Source organism: Sturnus vulgaris, chromosome 1 (genome assembly GCF_052056855.1).
Source record: "Sturnus vulgaris isolate bStuVul1 chromosome 1, bStuVul1.hap1, whole genome shotgun sequence".
NCBI lineage: Eukaryota > Metazoa > Chordata > Aves > Passeriformes > Sturnidae > Sturnus > Sturnus vulgaris.
Window position 1 is genome coordinate 122,640,861 of NC_142243.1, and position 25,509 is coordinate 122,666,369.

At 36.2% G+C, this 25,509-nt stretch overlaps 1 protein-coding gene across 1 annotated transcript in view; it reads right to left on the reverse strand.

Moving 5' to 3' along the window:
- ARFGEF1 (ARF guanine nucleotide exchange factor 1) overlaps positions 1 to 25,509 on the reverse strand; it is an 84,524-nt gene that overhangs the window by 31,588 nt on the left and 27,427 nt on the right. Inside the window, exons 3-15 of the mRNA XM_014873011.2 lie at positions 22,635 to 22,791; positions 21,436 to 21,582; positions 14,528 to 14,707; positions 13,598 to 13,871; positions 12,992 to 13,105; positions 12,168 to 12,331; positions 10,972 to 11,105; positions 7,308 to 7,542; positions 3,185 to 3,284; positions 2,926 to 3,065; positions 2,717 to 2,825; positions 1,533 to 1,734; positions 510 to 621 (exon numbers count right to left, since the gene is read on the reverse strand). Of these exons, the coding sequence (XP_014728497.1) occupies positions 510 to 621; positions 1,533 to 1,734; positions 2,717 to 2,825; positions 2,926 to 3,065; positions 3,185 to 3,284; positions 7,308 to 7,542; positions 10,972 to 11,105; positions 12,168 to 12,331; positions 12,992 to 13,105; positions 13,598 to 13,871; positions 14,528 to 14,707; positions 21,436 to 21,582; positions 22,635 to 22,791 (2,068 nt within the window). The remainder of the gene's footprint in view (positions 1 to 509; positions 622 to 1,532; positions 1,735 to 2,716; positions 2,826 to 2,925; positions 3,066 to 3,184; positions 3,285 to 7,307; positions 7,543 to 10,971; positions 11,106 to 12,167; positions 12,332 to 12,991; positions 13,106 to 13,597; positions 13,872 to 14,527; positions 14,708 to 21,435; positions 21,583 to 22,634; positions 22,792 to 25,509) is intronic.

The window sequence follows — 25,509 nt, forward strand, 5'->3', positions numbered from 1 at the left end:
AGATATTCCCACCCAGACACTGCAGGACCCTTCCAAGTCCAGCAGCAGCTGCTAGCTGTAAATAAAGTCAAAGAACTAATCTCAACTAACTTCCCTCCGGGGGAAGCAAGATGTGCTTTCTACATTGTTGCACCACATTATTATCTTCACCATCTCTGAAGGACAGATACTTTTGGTAGTTTCTTACTAAGGTACATAGGATTTACTAAGTTGCTTCAAGCTATACTAGCAATTAAGTACAAGTTTTGAGTCAGCTCAAGTAGGTCAGTCTCTTGCCTTACAGCTCAGTGAACTGCAGGATGCATAGAGCACAGGGCAGAGCTCTACTGCACCCTCCAACTCAAATTCCTTGAACTTACAAATTTTAGAAGAGAGAGAGAGAAAGAGAAGCTTCCTTTTCTTCATTCCACAATAATGTGTTACACACTCTAAACACTATCAATTGCTTTAAAATTAGAATAAACACATCAGATGAGCACAAACAACCATCAGGAAAGCAGTTTCCTTACTGAATCTAATCTTTCCTCTTGATGCAAGAATTGAGCAATATCTTCAGGGGTAGTACCAAGCATTCCTTGTTCTTGTAGGTACTGAATCCCCCTCTTTGGTTTCTTGTTGAATCTGTACAATGAAGAGCAGGATGAAAGTTAATCCTTTTACCCATGCACAAAGCTGTATCAGCTTAAGTAAAAAAATCCCAAAATTTCAGATGAGATGCTGAAAAATCTACATATGAAATATTTTTCCTTTATCAAACTGCACATTAGATAGGAATGAGCCATTTCCCATTTACTCTGGCACTCATGAAAAAAAATATTCCACAAAGACAGCAAAATCTTGAAAATAACGATTATACTGTTGATTTTTATCTTAATCTGTATGAAACAATAAATCCATTAGTTACCTGTAAAAATGGAAACATACAAAACATAGAATCATGAAACTGAAAGAAACTGAAACCCTAAAGGACTAAGGCATATTCATGCATGGTTCCAGAACTATACTGACAGGAAATTTTCATTTTTTCATAAAACTGACCTCACTGAGGAGATTAAGGTGGCAAAGATGAAATCACATGGAAGACTGATGTCAGACTGCACTGAGAAATTACACTATCCTCCAGTGCTAAGTATGGTAAGTTAATTAATCATAAGGACTCATCAGCATAAACATATAGGCTTTCACAGCAACATGTACATTAGAATGGGTCATATTGAAACGATCATGAGTTCAAATGTTCTTTTTATCCACATATAAAACCCTTATTTTTAGACAAGCAGGTCTGGAGAAAAAAGAACAAACATTCAGAGTACTCATCTTCTAGCTGTGAGGAATTAGGTTAACACAAAACACTGCTGACAGGCTCCAAAGGGGACACCATTCAGCACTCTTTCACCAGAGGAAGTGCTGTTACATCCACAGTTTTTTTCCTAACACAAGATGAGTATCCATGAGGAGAAGGAAGAAAAACCCAGGAATCTTCATAGCTCCAAAAGAATCCACCCTCCCATGGGTGATAAAAGGGCACTCACAAGTCAATTCCTTGTTCTATTATTTCCTTTTGCTGCTTTAGGACTTCAAACTGCTCTGGGTTGTCAGTGCCAGACATCTGTGTGCTGTAACTGCCAATTCCTGATGAAGCAGTAGAATCCAAAGAATTTAAGCTTCCATATCTGTTAATTGTCTCAGGGTGTTTGGTTTCACTGCTGTCCTGTTCTGTGGGTTTTTCTTGGCCTATGAATTAGGAATAGTTACATATATCCAATATATACAGTGAAAACAAAAATCGCATGTCAAATCCTCAATGCAGGCTTCTAAAACTCAGGGCTATCTTCAATTACGTATTTATTTTATACATATGTTCTGTTTCGATTTTGGTTGGGAAAGTAAATAATAATTTTAAAAATCACTCCAAATTATCAAGAAAAAATTTTTCAGTTCATCACATACTGAAATTTAAGTCTTAAATTAACACTATAATTTCAGGCACTTGGGAAAAAAAACCCAACACCTCAGAAAACCAACTACAGCTTTTATATTTTATTTTCAAATCCAGTGTCACTTTTAACCTGGAGCAACTATTCTAAGTTTTTGAAACACAGTGTCTAGAAGAATTTAGGCATGCCAAGGAGCTGGTGCTCTCAGTTCACAAGACCGCCATGCTAACCACTCCTAGAAAGTTAACTACTTCACCTACCTACTTCTAAGTGCTTAATCTAAAAATTCTGGCATAACCTTAGGTCAGATGAAAACAAGATTAAAACAAGTAATTATTTAGTTACTTCATGGCTTACAACACTCAAACTTCTACAGCTATAAAACATATAAGTAAATATTCAACAGATAAGTAATTTTAAAAATAATCAGCAAATAAGTTAAAAAATGCTCTCTATTCAGCTTGCTTTAGGAGTTATTTAATCAGTATGTAATTATATAAAAATTAGGGGAGTTTTAAAAAAAGTTCTGAGACAGTTTTAAAGTCAGAAATACAGAAAGTAATAGGATTTAGACATTTTCAGCCCAGCAGCATTCTAGGAATTCATACAATTAGGAAAAGACAACTACGACAACTTACTTAAATGATACCAAACTTATCAATATTTCTACCAAAGGAAAAATGGTCTGGACATTAATAGTATCAAAGTACTGGAAGAACACACTCAAGTCCTGCAGCATCTCATTACTAAAGCCAGAAGAAACACATCATATGTCTTACCAAGGGTTGTCTGGGAATTGGGATTTACATATTGATCCTTACTCCACTCCACCATGCATTTCAAGATTGATACTAAGCATTCTAATCCTTTTTTCCTCAAACTTAATTCCTAGAAAAGATTTCATAAACAATTAGTGGACTGGAGAGTTTATTCTCAACCTATCATGACAAGAAACATGAAACTTCATAAAGTTTGGTGCAATTTTTACCTGAACATTGGACATGCCAAGTTCTTGGCTACCCCTTCCTTGAGCAATCTTTGACAAGTCATTAACCAGCCTTTCAAATATATTTGCTGCATTTAAATCACAATCATAGTTCACGTAGATGTCCACCACGCTCTGAGCATCTATAAATAAAGTAACATTGTCAACCTTGAAACAAAAACTAGGTAATTTAATGAAAGGCAGGTATAGTTTTCTTTTTTAAGATAAAAACCAAAATCTAGAACACATCAGTCCTTCATACCTGCACATATCCTTGTCAGCGTTTGTATAACCATCCACTTATGATCAAATGAGCTAGTAGAAGTTTCCAAGATATACAGGAAAATTTCTTTGAAGAAAACCTAAAAAATATTCCAATTAGAGAGAGAGAGAAAAAAAATCTATTACAAAAACAGTCACTAATTCTGATGGTCAAAATTCTGACATAATTCTGAAAGCAGCACTTTGGAAGTATAGGAAACAATGAAAAGGCAAAAAAAATGAGGAAAAGAAATAAAACTCATGATCAATACATGCAAATTAGGACTTTGAATTATTTACTTATGTGCACCTACAGTGTTGTGCAGGTTTATTTTCTGAACATTCAAAAGCAGAAGAATTGGGAACAATATCAAATCCTGAAGGACAATTCAGCCTAAAAAGAAGCCTAAACTGCTGTTAAGAGTTCATTTGGGATTTTGAAAGAAGAGGTATTACCTCATGACAAAAATACTTCCTCTACAAGATGATGACATTATGGCACAGACATAACAAACAGCTACTTATGCAAATTTGAAGTACTGGGCCCTCATTAGAAGGAAAACATTTTGGCACAGAAGAATCACTCTGTAGTATTAGATTATTATTGGAAGAAGGGTACTAGTCAGGCACAGCATGCAGCAATCCATTAACAGGAAAGCTGCTCTTCACTAGCACACAGATAAATTTGCCCCTAAATTGTTATAGTACAGATGCTGCTTGGAACAGAAACTATTTTATCCTCTCTCAATTAGTTCTTCACTAGATCTATCAGTACCACAGGCTGACTAATTCATCAAAGCTTGCTTAGCAGCTAAATTAAGGTTTCTTCTCACTTTTTCCCTGAGCAGTGGCAACTGCTGTAACAGCACCTGAACTCAAAACTGAACTGCTACAGGGCATTATATCACTATCCCGTAATTCTGAGAGATCAGCTCTTCACAGCCACTTGTGGCTTCCAAACCCACAACACATACTTTTACCAGAGGGCTCCTGAGAGTCTCAAGCCACTCCTCCAAATCCATCACACAAATATCCACATATATAACTAGCCTGGTTTGTAATACTGACTGTTCCTTCGTAACACATAATTTTTACAGAGATTTTTATGCTATTAGCCAAGTACAGAAAAACATAAAGCTGTTTCCACTTTAAAGTCATATATCTTGGGAAAAACAACAACACTGACTTTCAGGCAACTTTGGTGGTAAGCTATTTCCTCAAGCAAAACGTGCTAACAATATTTACATTTTATTGGGCTCTAAATTTCAAGAAATAGAGGCTCACAGCACAATGCTAGCTAACTGTCTTAATAAGGAAAGCATCCCTGTGAAACCTAAGGAGTCCAACATATAACAATTCAAAGATTTGCATGTGCTTAAATATACTTAAGTGTACTAGACTGATTTTAGCCACAATTTTATGTAATCAGAGAAAGACAAAAATTTAATACATGTCATGCTGTGAGTAACCCTCAGTCAACACATTTGGTGTTTTCTGATTTTTTATTGGAAGACACTCATTTTATATATTCTCTGGAACCAGCAAAAGTATTTCTTTTCTGGTAGAAAATTTTAAAAAGAAGTCACTGATGAGGCAGAGAAAAAGGTTTCAGGCAAAAAACTTAAACCCAAATCTAAGCTAGAAGAGAAATTAGCTGGAAGCTCTGCATTACTATCAAGATATACTTCAGATCCCTATGCCTCAGAGACCAAGCTGACTTCTTGCTTCTGGTGTCACCTTTGGACAAGCATATCCTGGAATGAAAAACTTCTCAAAATCATAGTTATGGTTTACATTTCAGCTATTTAAAAATGCTACTTATCACTATACAACTTATTGTAATGCACATCACAGAGCTGAGACTTTGTTCCTAATATACCAGAAAACTAAACCAGAAAAGAGCTAATTATTTATTATGTTTGGTCAACAGAAGCATGAGTTTTAAGGTGACTTATTCGCTGTTATGAAAGAGTAATTACGGTAAGTACAGCTAGATGACACCCCAACTCCTCTGACAGATACCTGGGATTTGATGCAAATATATACATTAACCCGTTCAGAATTACAGTTACAACTAAGGTACAACTCAAACTATTTTACTGTTAGATGGCTCTGTTAGCTAAACATGTAAGTCAACTGGCCACGGGAGGGTCACTTTCAACAGAATCTGAAACTATTCTTTTCAAACATGCCAGAAAATTCTTACACAGATGAAAAATGCAGCCTCAATCCCAAAATATATAGATTTTGCATATTATAAATCAGAGCATATGGCTCTCCTTACAGCTCCAAGACACAAACTGCATGTGAAGTTATCTACATGTCTGCCCACATCTTCTGAATAACCTTTAGGATCAGTAGCTGAAAGAAGAATTCTTAGCTCACAATCAGGAGAAAGAAACAAGTTTCTAGAAACTGCTGTACTCCATACTTTGTAATAGATGGGTACTTCAGCAGCATCAAGTTTTTGGGTTTTCTATTTACAGGGAGGAAATGTAGCCCTGATATGTGGTGATGGTCCTAAGTTTGCATACTCTAGAACCTGCTACAATAGTGTAGGGCATCCTATATCCAGTTTACCTCCTATGTCTTCATTTTCTATTTGGAATTTGTGAAAGGCTGGCAGTGATGGAAATCTATCAAATTTCTGTCAGGGAAGCCAACTGCAATGCGTTCACCACCTACATGCTGACTTGTAAGCTCTCTGAACACAGCAAGTCCAACACGTTCTGGGAGGCAGGCTGTGGGACTGAGAACGGCTCCACCCAGTCTGTCTGATGTGCCAAACACTGCATATGCACTGCTGTCTTCCTGAGCACAGCTTGGCCTTGAAACTTTTCAAAATGCATCGTATTTACAAGGCACATTCAATCATTTCTATCCAATCTATGCTCAACCATATATTGGAAATCTTACTATTTTTTCCCCCAAAGAAGCATCAAAATAACCTGATAAGTGATCAGAATGCAATCATTTTATGACATGTTACTGTCAAAATGAGGTTCTTCCTCCAAAGCTGCCATAACACATCAACTTGTACCATGACATCCACAGATGAAGATATCTCTGAATCCAAGGTCCTTATAACAGCAAGATTTATCAACATTTCTAAGCATCTCTTCACATACTTTAGCTCCACATGGATGGGACAATCTGTGGGCTTCAGTATTCACACCTGACTCCCCAAACTAAAAATTACAAAAATAAACAGCAGGGACACACTGCACACAGTACTACTTTATTCACCAGAGAATTAAGATCTTTAACACATGGGACACCACAAGAGGGTATCCACGTGGTTGAACAGGACAAAGTTGTTCTGAGAAGCTGCTTGTACCTCACACACAACTTATCACAAGAATAAGCCTCCACATATAGAATTCCAGAATATTCCAAGCTGAAATGATCTGCAAGGATCATTGAGTCCAGCTCTTAAGTGAATGGTCCTTGTGGGGATACATCTTCCTTTTCCCTATGACTTAGAACTGACCCAGTGAAAATTCACAGTGCCTGCCAAGACTCAGAATTTATTGCAAAGAATATGGACTTATCTCCACTAATAGTCCAAGGAATTAAATTGTGTGCACACCTTTAGAGGAAATGAGATCATCTTATTCAGGACATATATTGACAGAGGCCGTGATAAGCAAAGGGAAGTGGCTACAATAATGGAATAGCTGGGACTTCCCCAGAAAAGAAATCTGTTCAAGTGATCTCCAAGAGAATCCACAATGCTTTTCATGACACTAGTTTTTATTTTAAAACATTAATTTTATTCTAAAAATCTTTTGCAAAACCATGTATTACACAGTCTTTTCCTGAGTGTATTCATTTTCTTGACTTATAATATGCAGTGCTGGGCTAAGCTTTCTTAATTGCAATATTGAACTGAACATTGGTTGAGCTTAGCCACAAATCTACTCAATTCTGAGTTTCAGCAACACTCTGTGATAGTACCATGCCACACCCAACAGAAAACTTCAAAATAAGGAAAATCTGGCAAGTCTTACACAAAAGCTGTGAGTCACAAAGGAAAAAATTATTTAAGCAAGACCAAGCTACACAAAGATAAAATGTCCACTTAAGAACTCCCACACATTTAATTAGAAATTAATGTAACATACCTCAATCTGCATCTTTAGATGAGTCTTGAAGTTTGACAGAAGGGTAAGAAATATGGAAAGTGAAAGTTCAAAAACTTCTGGAACTGATGAGACTCCATTTTTTGACAGTGCAACACAGAGGTACTGCTTTATAGCATTAATGAACATCTCATTTGTCCTGAAGACTGGTCCTGCATTTTGCAGAATGGACAGAAGCAACTGCAATGAAAGAATCTTTGATCGCAGTTCATGAGATCTAGAACAAAACAACACAGCACATCAGCCTAGTGTAAGCCATAAAAAATAAAACAACATTCTCTTGAAAAGTCAATACAAACCACAATGATTTTGCAAGTGGAATGTTAATGAGAGAAACTCAGATTTGACACAACCAGTTGCAGAAATAGTCATAAAAAGATACTTGGTCTTTTTTTTTTGTTAAATTGTTTATTTTTCAACCAAGAATGCAGGCAAGACCTTTTCCAGAGAAGGAAACATTACTGTTGAACCACTCTCTTCTGAACCACAGAACAGCAGCAACAAGAGGCAATGCTGCCCGTTTAGCCAGAGGATGAAGGAGCATTCTGTCCTGTTAACAGAGCTTTAGAAGATCCCATCTAAAATCCAGTCCATCTTCCAAACCCTGACTAGTAAAAGGTGGAAATTCCTTCTCCTCCTCTATTTCCACCAGCATGGAAAGAGAGTCTATAAGGACTCTAAACACAGTATTTCCTGTCAACAGTGAAATCCCTTTTCTCAAATACACCACTGGGACCATCCCACTCTGAAAGCAGGTAAGACACAAAACATTCCTATTTTAAGCACGGCAATCACCAAGTCAGGCAACTGCAGCGTTGTCAAGTGCTCCACAGTAAACATTCTTACATACTCAAGTAAACTAGAATTCATGTCAGAATAGTGCTACTATTTCTGCTCTAAAAACCCTAAAACAACAAACACAACGAAACAGCCAAAACCCCCTCAAAAACCACACACAAAAAAAGCATAAAGGAAATCTGCACCTATTAAAATCCACTGCAATAAATAGCATTCCAGGTGAAAACATTCTCTCCTAAGACTCCTGATGCTCCTTCTCACTCCTGATCACTTCAAGAAAGGCTGTTTCTCTTCTGAAGAGCAGGTATGGACACAATTGGTTTTCCCAACAGGACAGTCCCCAGTTTTCATTAAACAACCACCCCTGACAGAGGAGAGTTACAAAACACAGGGAGCAATGACAGGAAATTTTTAATCCAGTACAGCCCAGACTCAGCAAGGAGTGCTTCAAGTCAATCTGTAACACACAGAGTAGCTGGATATTTGCTATGTAGTGCAAATATAAAAGCTTAATTAAAAAAAAGTAATTCCAGTCTAGCTAAAGTAAAAAATGCTAATTAAGTATGTTGCAAATAAACTCAATTATTTCTGCCCAACGAAGTGGGATGGGGAAATCAATCTGCAGACATTTCAAACTCAAAATATAATTCCAACAGCAGACTTTTCCTCTGAAGATGCTTTTGAGAAATCAGCCAGCCAAACTGAGTGAGGAACTTGTCCCCCACATTTCTCCTAATGGGCTACAGGTCAAAGTCAATCCAAAACTGCTCTCTGTAAGAGAACTTCAAGAAAATGCTTGATGCTGGCACTGCAATGAAGCTGCCATAATAATCCCTTTTGATGCAAAAGGCTTGGTTTTGTAGTACATGGTACCAGGTGTGCAGACAGCACATGACCAGAATATACTCTGTGATGGAATGTAAGAATTTAAATATGAGAAGAACTTCAGTCATAAAAAAAATATTAAATATTGCCTACTTGCAGCAAGTGTCAGCTCCCGCCTGGTATCATGACACGCTGATCCTAACAATTTTGTTTGTGTAAAGCCCACTTAACTTAGAACAGGTTAAAGCTAAAAATAAAAACCAGCAAACAAGCCTTTGAGCTATATTTCAGCCCTATCTTATTATATTCCAGAAAAAAAGGAAACAAAGACATTAACCACGTTCCCAGAAAGCAAAATGCTGATCTTAACTCCCAGGCTTGTTATTTTATACTAAAGCTTCAAGTTCAGCTACCTAAAATCTAAAAATACTTTCATTACAGACTTCATAACAAATTTCATTGAAAATAAGATTTTTAAAGAGGCAGATAAGACTCTCAAAATGCCATAGATATCCTACACCTCCTCTTTCAATTACAGCATGTTTCTAATAGTTCAAAAGGCCATCAATGCCTCAGAACCACTGATAAATTCTAGGCACTTCTCCAAATATGGGATATCTTCAAATGTATTTGCAGTGAATTTTTGTTTCCCTAAATGCCTTTTTCTCCAATTTGTTTTGTATGAAGAGCTTCACCAGTTCTAATATAAATGTCAAGGACTCCATGGATTCAGATGAGATTCTCCAAGTGCCTCAATAGCTATTACTGCTCTTGCAAGGGGAGTTAATCCATTAAAGCATTTAATAAATGGATAGCTTTAGTCTCAGAGTACTAACTAAAACCACAGGATTTTCCTGGCATTTCCTGAAAGACAATTCTCAGAAATAGTGAGAATAGCGAGAAAAACCCTCATGCCTCATTCTCTAATGTCCTGACTTTCCATAGTACATTGCTAGATAATTTAAAAATGCTTCTAGACTAAACCTTCAAACCCTCTTGACTACATCGTATCTTTTCAGCTTATTAAATCCACACCACACATCACTGATTAAACAAAACTGCCTTAAAGTTACCTTCTTTAAAAGTTAAGACTCGGAACAGTAAAGTTGATTTTATTTTGAAGAATACCAGGCCTTTCACTGCCATCTGCAATCATACTACAGTTTCAATTTGATCTCTTGACACTCCTTAGAACAAAAGAAGTACACCTCTTGAAAATTATTAGCAATTGTTCCTAATGTCTAAATAAAACATATATAAATTGTATGCATATAAATCCAAGATCAGAAAGCAAACCTTTCTGCCGACACACAAATTTAATACTGGCACCCATCTACAGATAAGACTCCATATTTGTTTTACTACAAACAATTCTATAAATGAAACTGAAGACATGGTATCTTCAGTCAGAAGAAACAGCCAAATAAAATCTTTGTTTTCAAATATTTGTGTTTTGATTAAGTAGGCTGACAGAAGTGTCCAACCTGCACAAAAGAATGAAACACTGCATCGTGAATTTACCATAACCAGTTATCAGCTCCAGGTGAGCAGCTTATATTAAGATGAAGTAGAGCTGAGGATGTGTACTGGATACACAAATGTGCTGGTTTCAGATGTGTAGATTTAATTTTCTGCTCAGTGGCCAGTACAGAGCTATGTCTTAGATGAAGAGCAAGAGATCAAAGAAATTACAGGGCACAACCAGCAACGGTTACAGACCCAGAAGGTACCAAAAGCAGAGCAACATGAGCAAGACCAGAAATACCTGATGATCTTCTATACAAACCCTTCTGAAATGCATTATAAACAGCAACTAGGAAGAACATGTACTCCTAGAAGGGTAAGTGTGAAGAAACTTCTCAACAGGTATAGAAAAGATGCACTAAAACATAAAAGTACCTTTCCAAAGTTTCTAAGTTCTTTACACCATACCGTTAGTTTCTCAGTAACAGACTCACAAAATCATTTAAATAATTTATTTTTATTGTTAGATTCATTAGGAAAACTTGTAAATTCTACTTACTTTGGATCTGGTGGTCCATCAGACAGGGGCTTCATAGAGAGTTTACACAGTGACCTGAATACAAGGAAGGCATCCTTTTGTAAAATGTGGGAAAACTTAGCACCAGGGGTAGGTCCTGAAGAATTTCCAGATTCCTAAGGAAGTTAACATATTTCAGTATTCCATTTTGCATTAGCAGGGTGTGTAAGGAAATCCCCACCTCTGAGCAATAAAAAGTTAATATATTATACAAATATAACCAATTCACATTAGTTTTATGGTCTCAAGATTAAAAAAAATGCTTTCTGAAGTCGAGTTGAAATGAAAGCCAGTACTAAAAACTGCCTACTCAGTTAAAAGTCGGAATTAATTAGAGGGAAATTAGGTAGGTCAAGTTTAAGTAGAGTAATTTGCAGTGAAACGCTGCCAGGCACTTTCAGTAGGTAACTAGTTTAAAAAGACCCAATCACTTGACATTTTAATAGAGTATGAATAGTTACCTATCTGTTGCCAGATACATTTGATAAAATTTCTATGGTACAATCAACACCCCTATTACTAAGTTCTTGCAACTCTGTATTATTGTTCCATACATAAGCAGCATGTTTAATGTTAAGTCTTTTATTTGTATGGCCTATGTGACTGTAAATTTTTGAACTTAAAATTCTTATTCTCGAACCTAAGTACTCAGTACACTCTGACAGATATACTCGGTCAGTTGACAAATGTCCACGTCTTATATAACAGAGGGAGTATTTTTACACCTATTTTGTTAATGAAAATCCAATCCTCTCAGACATGAAACTCTTGATCTAAAATCATGCATTATCAGCCATGAAATTTCTATTTATTGTTTGAAAAGAGCACACTAAAAGAGCACAGGCATGTGTATAATTGGCTATATGTTTCACTAAGTATACTGGATATTAGTTTTACAGTTTCCCAGGAATACTTCACAAAACAGGAAACTGAGTTCTCTTAAACACTGAACTCCACGGGACAACTAAAAACATGCTGGGATAAAGACATCACACGCAAAATACTTTCAGAAAAATTACATTTAAATAGTGCATGGAAGTAGAGTAACATGACTTAATTCTTGAAATTCATCTCAGTAACCTATTTTATGGAATTATACTAATGTCTGTGCACAAACATTGGGCAACATTTAAAACAGTACTTTTTTTCAATATTTCCTTATTTCTATCTATCTGTACCTGAGTATCGTTGGAAGAGACAGATAATCTGTCATCGGGTAAAGATGGTGTATAAGCAACAGAAATAGGAGTCCCTGGAATTCCATTTGCCTGAATGTTTTCACTGTCACTGCCATCCTCTAATGATACAGTTGTGCCATCACCACTTGCAGTCCCTTCCACATCTATCAGAAAAGATGTAAAAATTATTAACAAATGTTATATGAGATTAAAAATTTAAAAAAGAGCTTTTAAACCCAATTTTTAATACTTTAAAAAAAATCATGAGGAGGAGCTTAAGACAGAATTTACATTGCACTACAGAACTATGAGAATTGCAAATATTCTTAATTCCCACTAATGAAAATTACAGTAAGAAATTTACTTATAACTTCACATTGTCAGGGTCATCACTCTGCCAAGTTTCCCAGAAGTACTGGTACGGCACATCACTCACTAGTTTGATAAACAATTTACAACAAATTGAAAAATATAGTGAGACACTGCTACTACAGAGAGGGACCCATTTCTGAAGAGTGTTCACACAGAAACAAAATAAAATAAAAATTAAAAAACAAAAACAAAAACAAAAAAACACCAAGAATTTCTATTTTAAAAGAACATTCGTCTCCAATATAGAGTGTAAATCAATGCATGAAGTCCTATCCATTTTACTGTTAAATAATGCAAAGCTAAAATCTGACAGCACAACTGTCTTCTTTAGCATGTAAGTCATATTTAAATGATGATAAATTTCAGTTAAATATTTGAAAGTGATAAAATAATTCTTAAGGTCAAGAACTAGACCACAATTGCTACTGACTAGACAGATATTAATATAATACCTCCAACTACTATGTTCACCATTTCCTGCACAATACTTTCTACAATTTCTTGTGCCTTCTCTTCACACTCATTGCTTTCACCATCGTATGTTCCTCCATCAGCTTTAGAAAGATCTTTATAAAGAAAAACAAACACAAACAAGATTAATGAAAAACTCTGAAATTAAGAACCTATTTTGCTTGCACTTAATATTTCAGAATAAATGTCTGGATGCTTCAAAAATAGGTATTTGCAGAATGAAAGAATTTCAGTGGTTAACCTGTAAATGACAATTAATCTACAGGCCTATGCCAAAAAATACATCAATTTTGTATTTTCACATACATCAAAACACTGAAAACTTGAGGGTTTTGAGAAGCTGTTCTCAAAAACTTTCACCATATTACACAGATGCAAAAAGGTATTTATGATACAGACTCCTACAGAGTACAGGACTTAAGTATGCTCTTGAGGGACAGTGATAACAAGGACAAATGGGCATTTTGCATTACTTGAAAACTTATGCCTTAGTCCAGATTTGGGCTAGAGAAAAAAGATAATCCTCAAGCCTTTATTTTCACAGACTTTTTCCCTCCCTCCATGAAACAGAATTACACACTGATTACTTTCTGCTGCTGTGGCTTGGTCAGCTTCTGTCTGTTCATTTTCAGCACTAGAAATGTCAGATCCATTTTCTGCCTCAATATCTTCTTGAAGGTTCTTGTCCATATCGTTTGTGCTGTGGTCAAGCTCTCTCTCATGGTCTTTGGACAGCTGATCAGCCTGTGCTGGAATATGTCTCAACTGAGGTGATTCAGGCTCATGATGGCTTACTGGAGACTGCTGGAGATGGTGTTGCTGTCTGTGCCTTTCCTTTTCCATCTGTTTGGCTTCCTGAAGCTACAAAAGCATTGCAAACACACAAGAAATTCACCATCAAAATAAAACAATAAGATATATGCATTATTTTATAAAAATGACATCTCTATTGTCTCTGCTTACACAGTAACAGCTTAAGAAAATGCATCTTTGTTTAATTATAAATAACTTCAGTATCATGGGATAATCCATTTCAAGAGGGCTGCTTCCCAACTATAGTTCACACCTTCATTGTCAAAGAAGGGATGACTACACTACATAAACCATAGCACCAAGAGTTGTCTGCCTGCCGTATAAGGAAGCTCGGGGAATAGATGTGACAATAAACAAAGAGTGCTTGGAAAAACATCAAGGCAAACTTTTTTTTGTCATCCCTTGTTTTGGAATTTCCAGAAAGGGAAGAACTTCTCTGACTCGTCTAATGGATTATGACAACATGTAAAGTCAAACCAAAGCAAGAAGTCCTTTGAGATAAATACATCAATTAAATATAGCAGACCACAATGAGAAGTTTAAGACTATCTTCCACCTATTTCAGAGTGCAAATATCAGATACCAGATCTTTTTCCCCAAAGTACCAAAGTTAGGAAAGTCAAAAAGTGTTAATAATGATGAAACAATCTCTCAAGTATTGCTTTCAAGAGGTAATTTCTAGACAAAGATACTGAGATACTCACTGCTTGATTTTCCATACGTGCAAAAATGACATTCAGCATTTGTGTTAGAGTGGCCTTGGCTGTAGTTTGATTGATAAGATTTTTGCTGGCTAGGTAGATATTGTAACATGTTCTTACAGCCTGTAGTACTGTTCCTTCGTGGATTTCTATATGTTGAGATGTTACTGCAGTGAGCAAAGCCTAAATTAAAACACACATTATCATTTACCAGTCAAAACCTTTATCAATCAAAAAGTCTGCAAATTAATAAATACCAAAACTGGATTATTGCTATAATATATCTAAGTACGTATCTTGAACAGCAATTTAATTATGTTTTACCACATATTCTTGTAGCCATATTGGAAAATCATATTTACCAGTTATATTAAACTGAGTGTTTTTAATCAACATATCTAAGAATTACATGTTTCATAGGATCTAACAGCAAGAAGTAATCAACGGAGCCATCAAAGAAGTAACTAATAGAAGCCATCCTCAAATTTTCTAGACATAAAACAGGAACAGACTACCTGTTAAAATCCGGAAGGAAAGCCAAAATGTCCAAAAGTTATTTTAGAAATAAATGTAAATGTGATGAACAAAGACTGAGTATGAAATTAGACAACTATACTAAGTCAACTGCCCTTTGTAACAGCTTTTTTTTTGGTAGATGCTAGAATATTGTGTTGTTCCCTATGTAGAAATTCACTTATTTCTTCCTATTTGTAGTAATATCTGCTTCTCTTTTTTTAAAAAAGCACATAAGCCTCTGAAAGATCAGATAACACAGAAGTAAGGAACAAATTATCTTTATGTGAGGCAGAGGCAGGCTAGATTAAAGGGCAGAAATAAGAGGCAGATGAAACCTGAGGACAGGGTTTGAAAACTCTATCAGAGATGTGCGTTGGACAGTGGTAAGAAAGGGGAAAAGCCTGGTTTGCAACAGTTTATATTCATCACTGTAATCCAGTAGAAGGAATGAAGGAACTTTGAGCATTAAAAACTTTGACAGTTATCATTTAATGGGATATTTAGGGTAAGAAAGAAAGAACTGGAAGCACTGGAAAGCTCCTACTTTTTAGAATTTATCACAGTTAAAAACAGAAGTTATTTCAAGTGTTGGGTAATTTACTAATCAAACCACATCTCAAATCTCTTACTGACATTGCCAGAACCTCGATACACACAAGGCAGCAAAAAGTGGAGAAATAGTACCCATCACTCACTCAAACCCCTTAAAAAGTACTATCAGTCACTCTTGAAAACAAGCTGAACAAGTGGATCCCAGGCATAAACAACTATTTTTTCCAAACCACTACTGTCTGGACCCAATATAGTATATATTCAGATTTAGTTAATATTTCTGTCACTCAGTTACAAATTATACCACTGACATATGTACACACACACACACTTAATACAGTAGTTTAAGAGCCACCTACAGCTTCTCACTTGGAAGATAAGGTCTCCTGAAGCCTAGCACATAGGACACTAATGAAAGGTGCAGGGGGATCCAGTCTCCATCTCTGGTTCTAGTGATGTCATTTATAAAGTTGCTCCTTTGTGTCACCTTCTGTGTCCTTAAATTTGGATGAGTAAGAAGCTGATATATGAAAATCCAATTTTAACTTCCAGCTCAGTTCAGTGAAGTCTTATGATTTTTCCCCACAACTTTTAATAATAGAAAGTAGAGCCAGCTAGAGAAAGGTGGCAAGGCAAGATAGACTATTTGCTCTTTTGTTTTAATTGGCATAACAGCTTGAATTTCCTAAGTTTTTTCAGTATGCTTGTTATGAATAGTAGAGCTTGTTTCTTTTCACACCACATGATTACAGGTGTGGAGGCAAAGAAACACTTCAAACACACACTGAGACCTCCTTAATATATTAATCCAAATTCACTGAATAATGTTTTCCATGCAGTCTTAGGAATCAGTCTTTCTGCAGGGCAGCCCCCTGCAGATATGCAACTATACAAAAGTTTACAGAGCTTCTGATAGTCACTTCTTTGGATTTCCTTCCTTCTCAGGCACTAGATACAAATCTTAATGACTACCATACACATTTGCAAACTGATATGCATTTTTAGCTTTGATCTCTTGCTAATATCTTCCATCTTCCATAAAATTTAGAATCATCCTCAGGCTATTAGTCATTCTAACTTCACATCTCAGTGCCATTTCTTTTCTGCTAGTATGCCAATCCAGTAGAAATATAAGAACAAACGCAAGACAGAAAATATTTTACAATTACTTTCTGAACATCCTTCCCTCTTGACAGCTTCCATTTAGGGCTCAATTTGATGATACGTCCTAGACAACATCACCTGATTCTCTATCATAGAAAAGTATATCATTATCATAATGGCATGACAGTTAACCCTGAGAAACCACACATTATGATCGGGAGTGGCAGTACTGCCCCTCTGAAACCCTTGTGAACTCACATGTTAGAAAAATAAACCCTTCTCATTTTAGTCTCATTTAGTCTCATTTTAGTACTTTTCTTCATGTTCCTCCCCTTTACTCTGTGACCAAACAACTACTATGTCCAACAGGAGGAAGAACAGAGAGGTAACAGATGAGTACAGGACGATCACCTCAGTCCCCAGTGAAGCAGGAGAACTCAAAATCTGAAACCGCTACACAACATTTCCTTGAGAGACGGAGTAAAAAAAGCTCTGCCTTCCTCCCAGCCACACACTCTCACTTTGCAACAGGTCCACCTGTGCTATTTTAACAGCAACTCATCAATACAAGTAAAAATCATAGAAAACAAAAGCACCCTCTGATGTTTCCCTGGTGTTTGGTTTTGGGGTTTTGTTTGTTTTAAAAATCGGTTTCAGTAGATGCAGAGTATTAAATGCTTTCTAGGACAAGGGATGGGGTAAGGGAAATGTCTAGGAGCACAGCCTGGACAGAAAAATGGCACTCTGCAGAGATCAGAACAGCAAGCTACTCTTGGGGAGTCACAGCATTACTTTGCTCTTTTCTACCAATTAAAGTTTTGCTGCTCAAGGCTTTTTGCAACTGAGTTCCCACTCCTTCTGGTCACACTTAGTTCATCTGCTTCCACAGTATCTTTACTGTGAGCTAATAAATAAAGGAAAGAAAACAAAAAAGCCTACTTTATTTACTCCTCCCCTTTGCTGCTCTTTAGAAACAGAAGGAAATCTTTGCGAAAGGTTAGCACCACCTCAAAGCTTTCTTTATCACAAAGCCTGTAAAAATACAACAGACAACAAGCCTTCCTTGCCCTGAAACTACTGCCTACCATCCCGACTCTAAGTTTGTTTTCTTATGTTCTCCCTCCAGTCCTTCATACTTATTGTTTTGTGTTTGGGAAAGACCCTACCGTTCTGTGCTGCCACCTACTTACTACAAAGCTTGTTTAAAAAAAAAAAAGCTTAAATAAAGCGTATTGATTTTTATGAGCAACCATTGGATGGCTTTGGGAAAGGAGAAGAATGTCCAGGATAACTTCCTGACTTAGAGATTACAATATCTTTGTGTGACACCCACAGTATTTTTTCTTCTAGCCTGAAGCACATTTGCCAAGTGAATTTTCTATTATTTAAAACAAATGCATTTGATCAGTTCAGGAAGTATCATGCTTTGCATGCCTGCATTGCAGGCAAAATGAATGTAATTTAAAAAGTAAACTAAATTAACAATAATCCTCTACTAAAAATATCCAGCATCCATCTATAACTCTAAACTTTTGATTTCTCTCACACTGAATATTCTATAAGAACAGACGGTTACAGCAAAATAACGTGACTACAACCAGGAGAAAAATTTTCAACTCAATTTTTTCTTCCTCTCAGCCAACTCTAGTCATCTTATCTTTGGAAGATTTATGACACAGGACAGCTGTCATTTGATCAGCACGGGCTTACTTTGTCTTAATTTTGTAACTTAGTTGCCTGGAACCTCTTGAGTACTTGGAACAGCACATAAAACACAGTAGCCCTAGCTCCTCTCTCTAGTGTGAATTAGCCACTAGAATCACATAATTCCATTTCCTTTGAGAGGGTCTACAGGGTTATCTTCAGTAATATGTTTTTTAAGTTAACTTAAGTCCAAACATTTACTTATCACAAAATAATGTGTTAGTATGGACTGACTTTTCAAAAGACGCAGGAAACTGAACTCCTTAAACCATGTGTCTTCGTTTTGATTTGCCAATTTAAATAAACTCAAACGACAAATATATCAAATAACCTTCCTTCATAGATAAATAATTTTTTAATTTAAGTGACGCTAAACAAAAAGTCACTAAATAACATTCAAGTTTTCAGACAACAGCAATCAAGCACAAACAACAATCTTTCTCTGCCAAACATTATTAAGTTAAGCTGTAAAAGTACCTAGATAATAGCATACACTTTCCATATGGCAAGCCAAGGACAAAAAGCACGAGTGTAAACAGTTGATACCATGCTCAATCCTGTCTCCTCATCCCTATTCCTTCTTTACAGATTAAAAAAAAAAGTTTTGCCATAGTTTTAGTTCTTCAGACATCAAAAGACCTGAAGAAATATAAACAGAACTTCAAGTAAGACCTCTGCAACTGTCAGTGCAAGTCTGCATTAACACACCATAAATGCCACAGCAGCCACAGGAAAGCAAGCCTGGAGGCAAAAAGATTCAACCAAGGGATGTTATTAACATAATCTGAATAATTAATTTAATTATTTATTAATTATAATTAATAGTAATTATTTATAATTACAATTATAATGATATAATTTTTAATTCCATCAGTGGTCTAATTACTTGCATTGTTTCTGCCACAACAATCCCCACCACAACAACTACACAAGAAAGTTGCATGGCTTCACATCAAATCAAATTAAACTACAAGGGAAAGGAAGGAAAAGGCCAATTTCCCAATCTGGTTCCTCACAGAGTCTGTAGATGAAGAACAAGAGCATTACAGAAGAGAAGAGAACACGCAAGCGATAGGAGCAAAAAAGTTAAACTGGCCTCCATTGAAACTACAATAGGACATGACTCTAAAGCTCAGATATCTAAAAAAAGACAAATTACAGTTCTTGGTGTCAGCAAGATTATTTCCTTGGTAGTCAGCAGAAAAGTATTTTCAGAATGTCTAAGTGGCTCTGGTAGCTGGGAACTGGCTTAAGATGACTCCACCCCTGGAAAGTCACCCAGTAACTAAGAAACCTGTGCTGCTTGTTAACTCTTACTCCATCATGTCTCCCAGATCCCAGATTGAGGGAAGCATGCTATGCAAGGGCCACCCATTCTGCATGCAGAACTAAGACAACCCTCCAGAGAGGAAGGCATCCAAGTGATCAAAGTTCTCAGCTTTCAGTGTGGTGTTGGTGAAGCAGCTGCCCTGTGGGAGTGCTGCTTATGTTGTGGGTAACAGCCTGGGAACACCAACACAAAAAAAAGCAGGAGATCCAGGTCCACTGCCTTCTATCTTCCTGATAGAATTAAAATTCTTCAGACAACATACTAATCACCAAAACCACAGAAGAGTCTAAGAAGATATATGATGTATCCTTCAAATCAAACTGGAGAAGCAGGGTCCACATCCATCTCAGAACTGAAGAGTTATAAGGCCTAAGAGGATATGACTGACTTAGCAGTTTCATTATTCTTCCAAAGTCAAAAATTCTGGTCTTTCTCAAGGTTATTTAAAATTTTCAAGCTTTTTATGGTGTTCAGTGTATTGGACAAAGATGGAGTCAAAGTCAAAACAGTACTCTCCACTTTCACAGTTGTTGTAACATGGCAATTAGCTACATCTAAATAGCAAAAGAATTAAGGCACTAAGTGTACACACTTAATGCATTTTACAATTGTTGAAGAATTTACTTTCTCAGATCTTCTGAACAGAAGGAATATTAGCTTCTTAAAGCCCCTTCAGGCAGGGAGGACTGGAATAAGAAAGCATTCAGAGAGACAGTATCACAATAAGAGAGAGTTATAATAGTTTCAGCCACTGAAAGTTTAAATCAATAAAAACTTCCCTTTGCAGGATGAAAAACATCTTAAATGCTTGGGCAAAATAACACAACAAATCTAGAAAACAGCAGCATGAACCAACATTTGTAACAACTACTTGCTGGAGAAGTGGAGTGCAAAAAGAACAGAGAAGGATTGAGCTAACTACATTCTTTGCATTAATATAAGTAAATAAAATCTGCAGGAAATGCCAATGTCTCAGGATACATATGCACAAGATTATGAAGTAACAAACACTCAATTTCTCTTAACTAACTTCAATTGTATTCTTCTCTGCTGTTCACCATCACAGCCATTCAAAGACTGCTGTTACAGGAGCAGGGTACAGCATTTCCACTAGGCAGCTAAATTCTAGTACTTGGCATAGTAATTTCCTGAAACAAATACCCGTAATTAATGGCTGCAATCAGAGAACAGGTTCCTCAGAAACATTTGTACAAACTCCACATGCAACATTTATATAAGCTGTGGAAACAAACCCTGGACCTCCTTCAAGCAAAAGTGTGTGACACAGCAGTACAAAGCTACCATGGTAATGTCCAGCTGCCAGGTCTAATTGCATTTCATAAACAAATTCCAAAATGGATTTTAAAATCTGCTGCTTAATTACCATTTACCCCACTGGGAATGCAGGATTGTTTGACAGTAATTTCTCACAATTAGAGGCTCCACAGGTCTCCTGTGAATGAACTTCACTCAGTGGTCTATGTACAAGACTTGAGGGCACAAGCATGAGTTCACCCAAAATGCAGAGGGAGAAATTAGGGGAAGGGCACAGGATAGGGAGTTTCCATCTCCAAGAAACAGGATGAAGAAAATATTTTAACACTACCATGACATTTACAAATTAAGCACTTCTACTTTTGAACTCTGAGGTCAAGAACATCTTCCTGCTGCCACCACTATAAATACAGGAAGGATTAAACGTTACCTTTATTATTTGTAGCTGAACCCCTTCGTCTGTTTGAGGACCTTGAAAACAGCCACATATTGTCTCGATAATTCTATCAATTAGTTTTTTTCCTGGAGCTGTACTGTCTGGAGCATTCCCTGTCAAGTGCCCATATGCTATAAGTTTCTGGAGAGAAGAAAAAAACCACATGTAAATAAGAGCTTTAAAAAATTAAGTCAGCTTTTTGTTATAATAAATTCACTTGATAGTTCTAACTTGCACAGAATAATTAAAACAGTACCTTTTACCCCCATGTATCATAAAACATCAAGGATTTTTTTACATATCCTCCAGATTTATTCAATTTTCCCTCAGCAACTGCTATACAAAGTTTGCCAGCAAGTCTAACATTAAAGGTTGTGTCCATCAGTTTATATTTTAAAACAAACAGGATTCCACAAACTAACTCACATCACAGAAGTCTTCATATGTAGTCAACACACAAATGGTTTTTATACCAGATAGACCACCTGCAAATGCTTTCTATTGAGCTATTAGCTAGTGTTCTATTTTTTAGTGTTTCTTCTGATTTTACGAGTTCTAGTATCCTTTTGCTTTCCCTAGGTCGTCAATATTTAGAAGTGGAATTCATGACAAAATTAGTAAAATCCTCTTCTGCACACTTTAGGCACAAGAGTATTTGTGAATCCCCATGCTACACAGAGTAGCATCATGGTACAAGAGCAGGCCAGGCACACATGTGCCTGTGACTGTAAACTGAGTTCACTGTTGGGCTGCTCTGGAGGAGTGAATGGCTAAATGCAATGTTGCAGAATTTCTTCTGAAAACGTTTCAGGAGCCTCAAGAGTTTGGAGAGACTAGACATCTCAAATGGAAAATATTTTACTGCAATTATAAATAGCATAAAATGAATTTGCAAATGCTATATCTGCTGTGTTAGCTCAACACACATTTGGACATATGAAAATAGGTAGCTGTACATAATAATCCAAACAGGTAACTGATAAAACATATATATACAAAGAAACACACACATACACTACATAATAAATAAGGCATACATTAATCTTTTGTGAGAAACACATTCTATTTGGTTGTGCGTGCAATCAAGTAAAATAATAAAAACCCCATGACATTATTTATTATATATAACTGTACTCCCCCTCCAAAGCAACAGGATTTTACAGTTGATAGTTAAAACTCATCTTCATACAGACCTGTAAACAATCTAGAGATGTACTGACAATCCTGGGGCACTTGGACTGGCATGCCAATTCAAATGGTAGGAAGTATTTGTCTGCTTCAATGAAGCTGGTCTTTGATTTCACAGGTGGAAGAGTGCTTGAACCAGACTTTGCTTCTCCATGAGGGGGACTAAACAGAATGACTGTATTAGAATACTGTAATGTGATCACACAAATCTTTCTCACCACCACAATGTTTATGAATGAAATAAAATATCAAGAAAATTAATGTTAGGAAAGTCTTAACTTCTAACAACAGTAATACATAAAGCATTCTTAACACCTTTTATACTTCACGGCTCCTTTTTGGACCAGGCAAATTGATCCACTTGCAAACTAAGGGGATATCCAGTGATACCTACTGGTTTGGAAGCAGAAAGACTCACTTCCTCTCAAATACCAAAGGACTCTACTTACTCGACTGGCAATAGCAACAAACTAACAGAACAAAATGAGCTGAACCTTTGCCTTAATCTCTGCTTCAGGTAACACCACTTAATTTAAGAGTTGAGTGGTTACCAACATATTTCACTTGGGTAAATTATCTGAAATGACTAACTGTACAAAAGCAAGAAAATTAGGAGCTGTTGGAGTTTTATTGATTAAAGCACTTTTAGAAAGGTAGTGCTCATTAATACTTACCACAAAAGGATAATTAGGGATGGGTCACTTTTCACTAATTTAAGTGCATCAATACACTTTGACTTTGGCTCCAAGCAAGACTTCAGATTTTTCATTTCACAGAATAACTCATCACCTTTATATAAAGGATTCTCAACGTTTTTTGTGCAAACGTAGGCATCTTTAGATAAAAGGTAAACTACACTGTCTGACACAGGCTTGAAAAGAAGTATTTAAAAAAGTGCAAAATGTCATATTCTGTAGTGAAGGCTTACAGAATTCCTGGAGTTATTCAAATAGGTTTTGGTAGAACAACTGCATTCAAATACAGCTCCCATGCATGTTGCTAATTAAAACAGATGCTTCAAAGAATGCATTCAATTTCATGTTCCCTAAGTAGAAGAATGAACCGCTAAGAGTTCATTATAAATCCAAAGCATGATTGCAGTCCCATGCATTATGGAGTTAGCCACAAACTAATCAATATAAATTAGTTTCAGCTTTTCAAGGATCAGGCTGGATTGCCCTTGAGATAATATCTGTCACCACATTCAAACAGATCTTGTTTAGGTTGCTTAAAAAGGGCACCCAAATTCTAAGTCTCAAGAATGAGTAATTAGTATTAAGACGCTACTTTTCTTCCTTTTACTGACTACATCTCCTTTGAAGGTTTAAGAATTTATCCCTACACGGTTTTTTTTCTTGAAGAAGGGCAGAGGTTTGTTTTTTTGTTGGATGAATAACTTTATTTATTGCCCTGTATTGTTTTGCTGGAAGCAAAGCTCTTTTGAAGAACACCCTAATCAGATAAGTTGCAGGGGAAGTACATGGCTCTTCTGTGTTCTTGCATCTCCCTGATATTCCTATAAAAGCTTTACTCTGAGGAGAGAAAGGGCAGTTATCTGTTTCTTATGTCTTATGACAAGACTGTTCCTCATCTAATGATTATGTCCATTGAAACCATTTAAATTAAGTTTAAAAGAGCACTCTGGAAATAAACCCAGAATTGTTCAAAACATGGAGCAGGCCATAGTGAGATTCTGAAAATGAAGAACCCATGCCACAGCAAGCTATTACATAAGCCTGGAGCACGTCTTAATTTTATTAACTGAAAGCTATTTTAAAACAGGCAAGATATTAAATATGGAAGATTTGTCTCTGGAATAGCTGTAAGCTCATAATATTGCTGATAATGCAGGGAGACGAGAAACTCAAAAGGACTTTTCTTCTTAATGCCAGTGAACTGCTTCTAAACCCAGAAACTATCCCAAAAACTATCTTCTACCAAAGCATATTCAAAGGACAGGAACTATGAAATATGCTGATATTTATGTATTAGCCATAGAGAAAGGCTAAGGTATGTATCAAATAATGGATTTGGAAAATTATTTTGGTAGCATTTTTTGTGTAATAATTACATAAATCAGCTTGTACTTTTCTATTCCCCTTCCCTCCACCCCACTACCAAATACCAGTTCTGTTTAAAAAACAAACTGCAGAACAAAAGGAGCTGTTTTCCATGCAAAATTTCTGGAAAGTGGGAATGATCTATACTTCAGTTCATTCTAGGTTAACTGAGATCAGTTACCTTGAATAGGGACTTGAAAAATTTACAGACTCATCATTAGAAATCCCTTATTAGGGTATTGGAATCTCAATTACAGAAGTAAGAACTTGGAAATAATTTAATGACTAAGAAGTTTATTTATTCTAGGGCCTAGAAAAACAGTATTTTCTACTACACTTAACAATTTGATTCAACAGTAAGAACAGAGAAGTCCATTCACAATTTCCAAGTCGAGCAAAGCCTTCACAGCAGCAAAAGGCTACTGTCAAAATAAAGACTGCACTGAAGAAACCAAAAGCTACTTAGAAAATGCCTGTAGGAAGATAAGACATACACATTCTACCCCCAAAAAAATCACAGCTTCAGGCATTAATAGGGTAGAAATTACGCACCTGAAGTTTAGAAATGGCTCAACTACATTTGTATAAATGATTTTAATTCTGTGGTTTCATTAGTTTTAGCATGGTATTTAACTACAGGACTGGGTATTACTTTTCCTTATTCAGTGCAAATTCAGAACAAATATCTCTCACTGAATATTTAACGTAAAGCATTTTTTCTTATCATGCTTCGTAACGTGGACTTCTGCTTTATTCATACCACTCTAAGAAAAACCTATTATAAATTCACATTATTACTTTCTGTCTGAGACAATCTTGT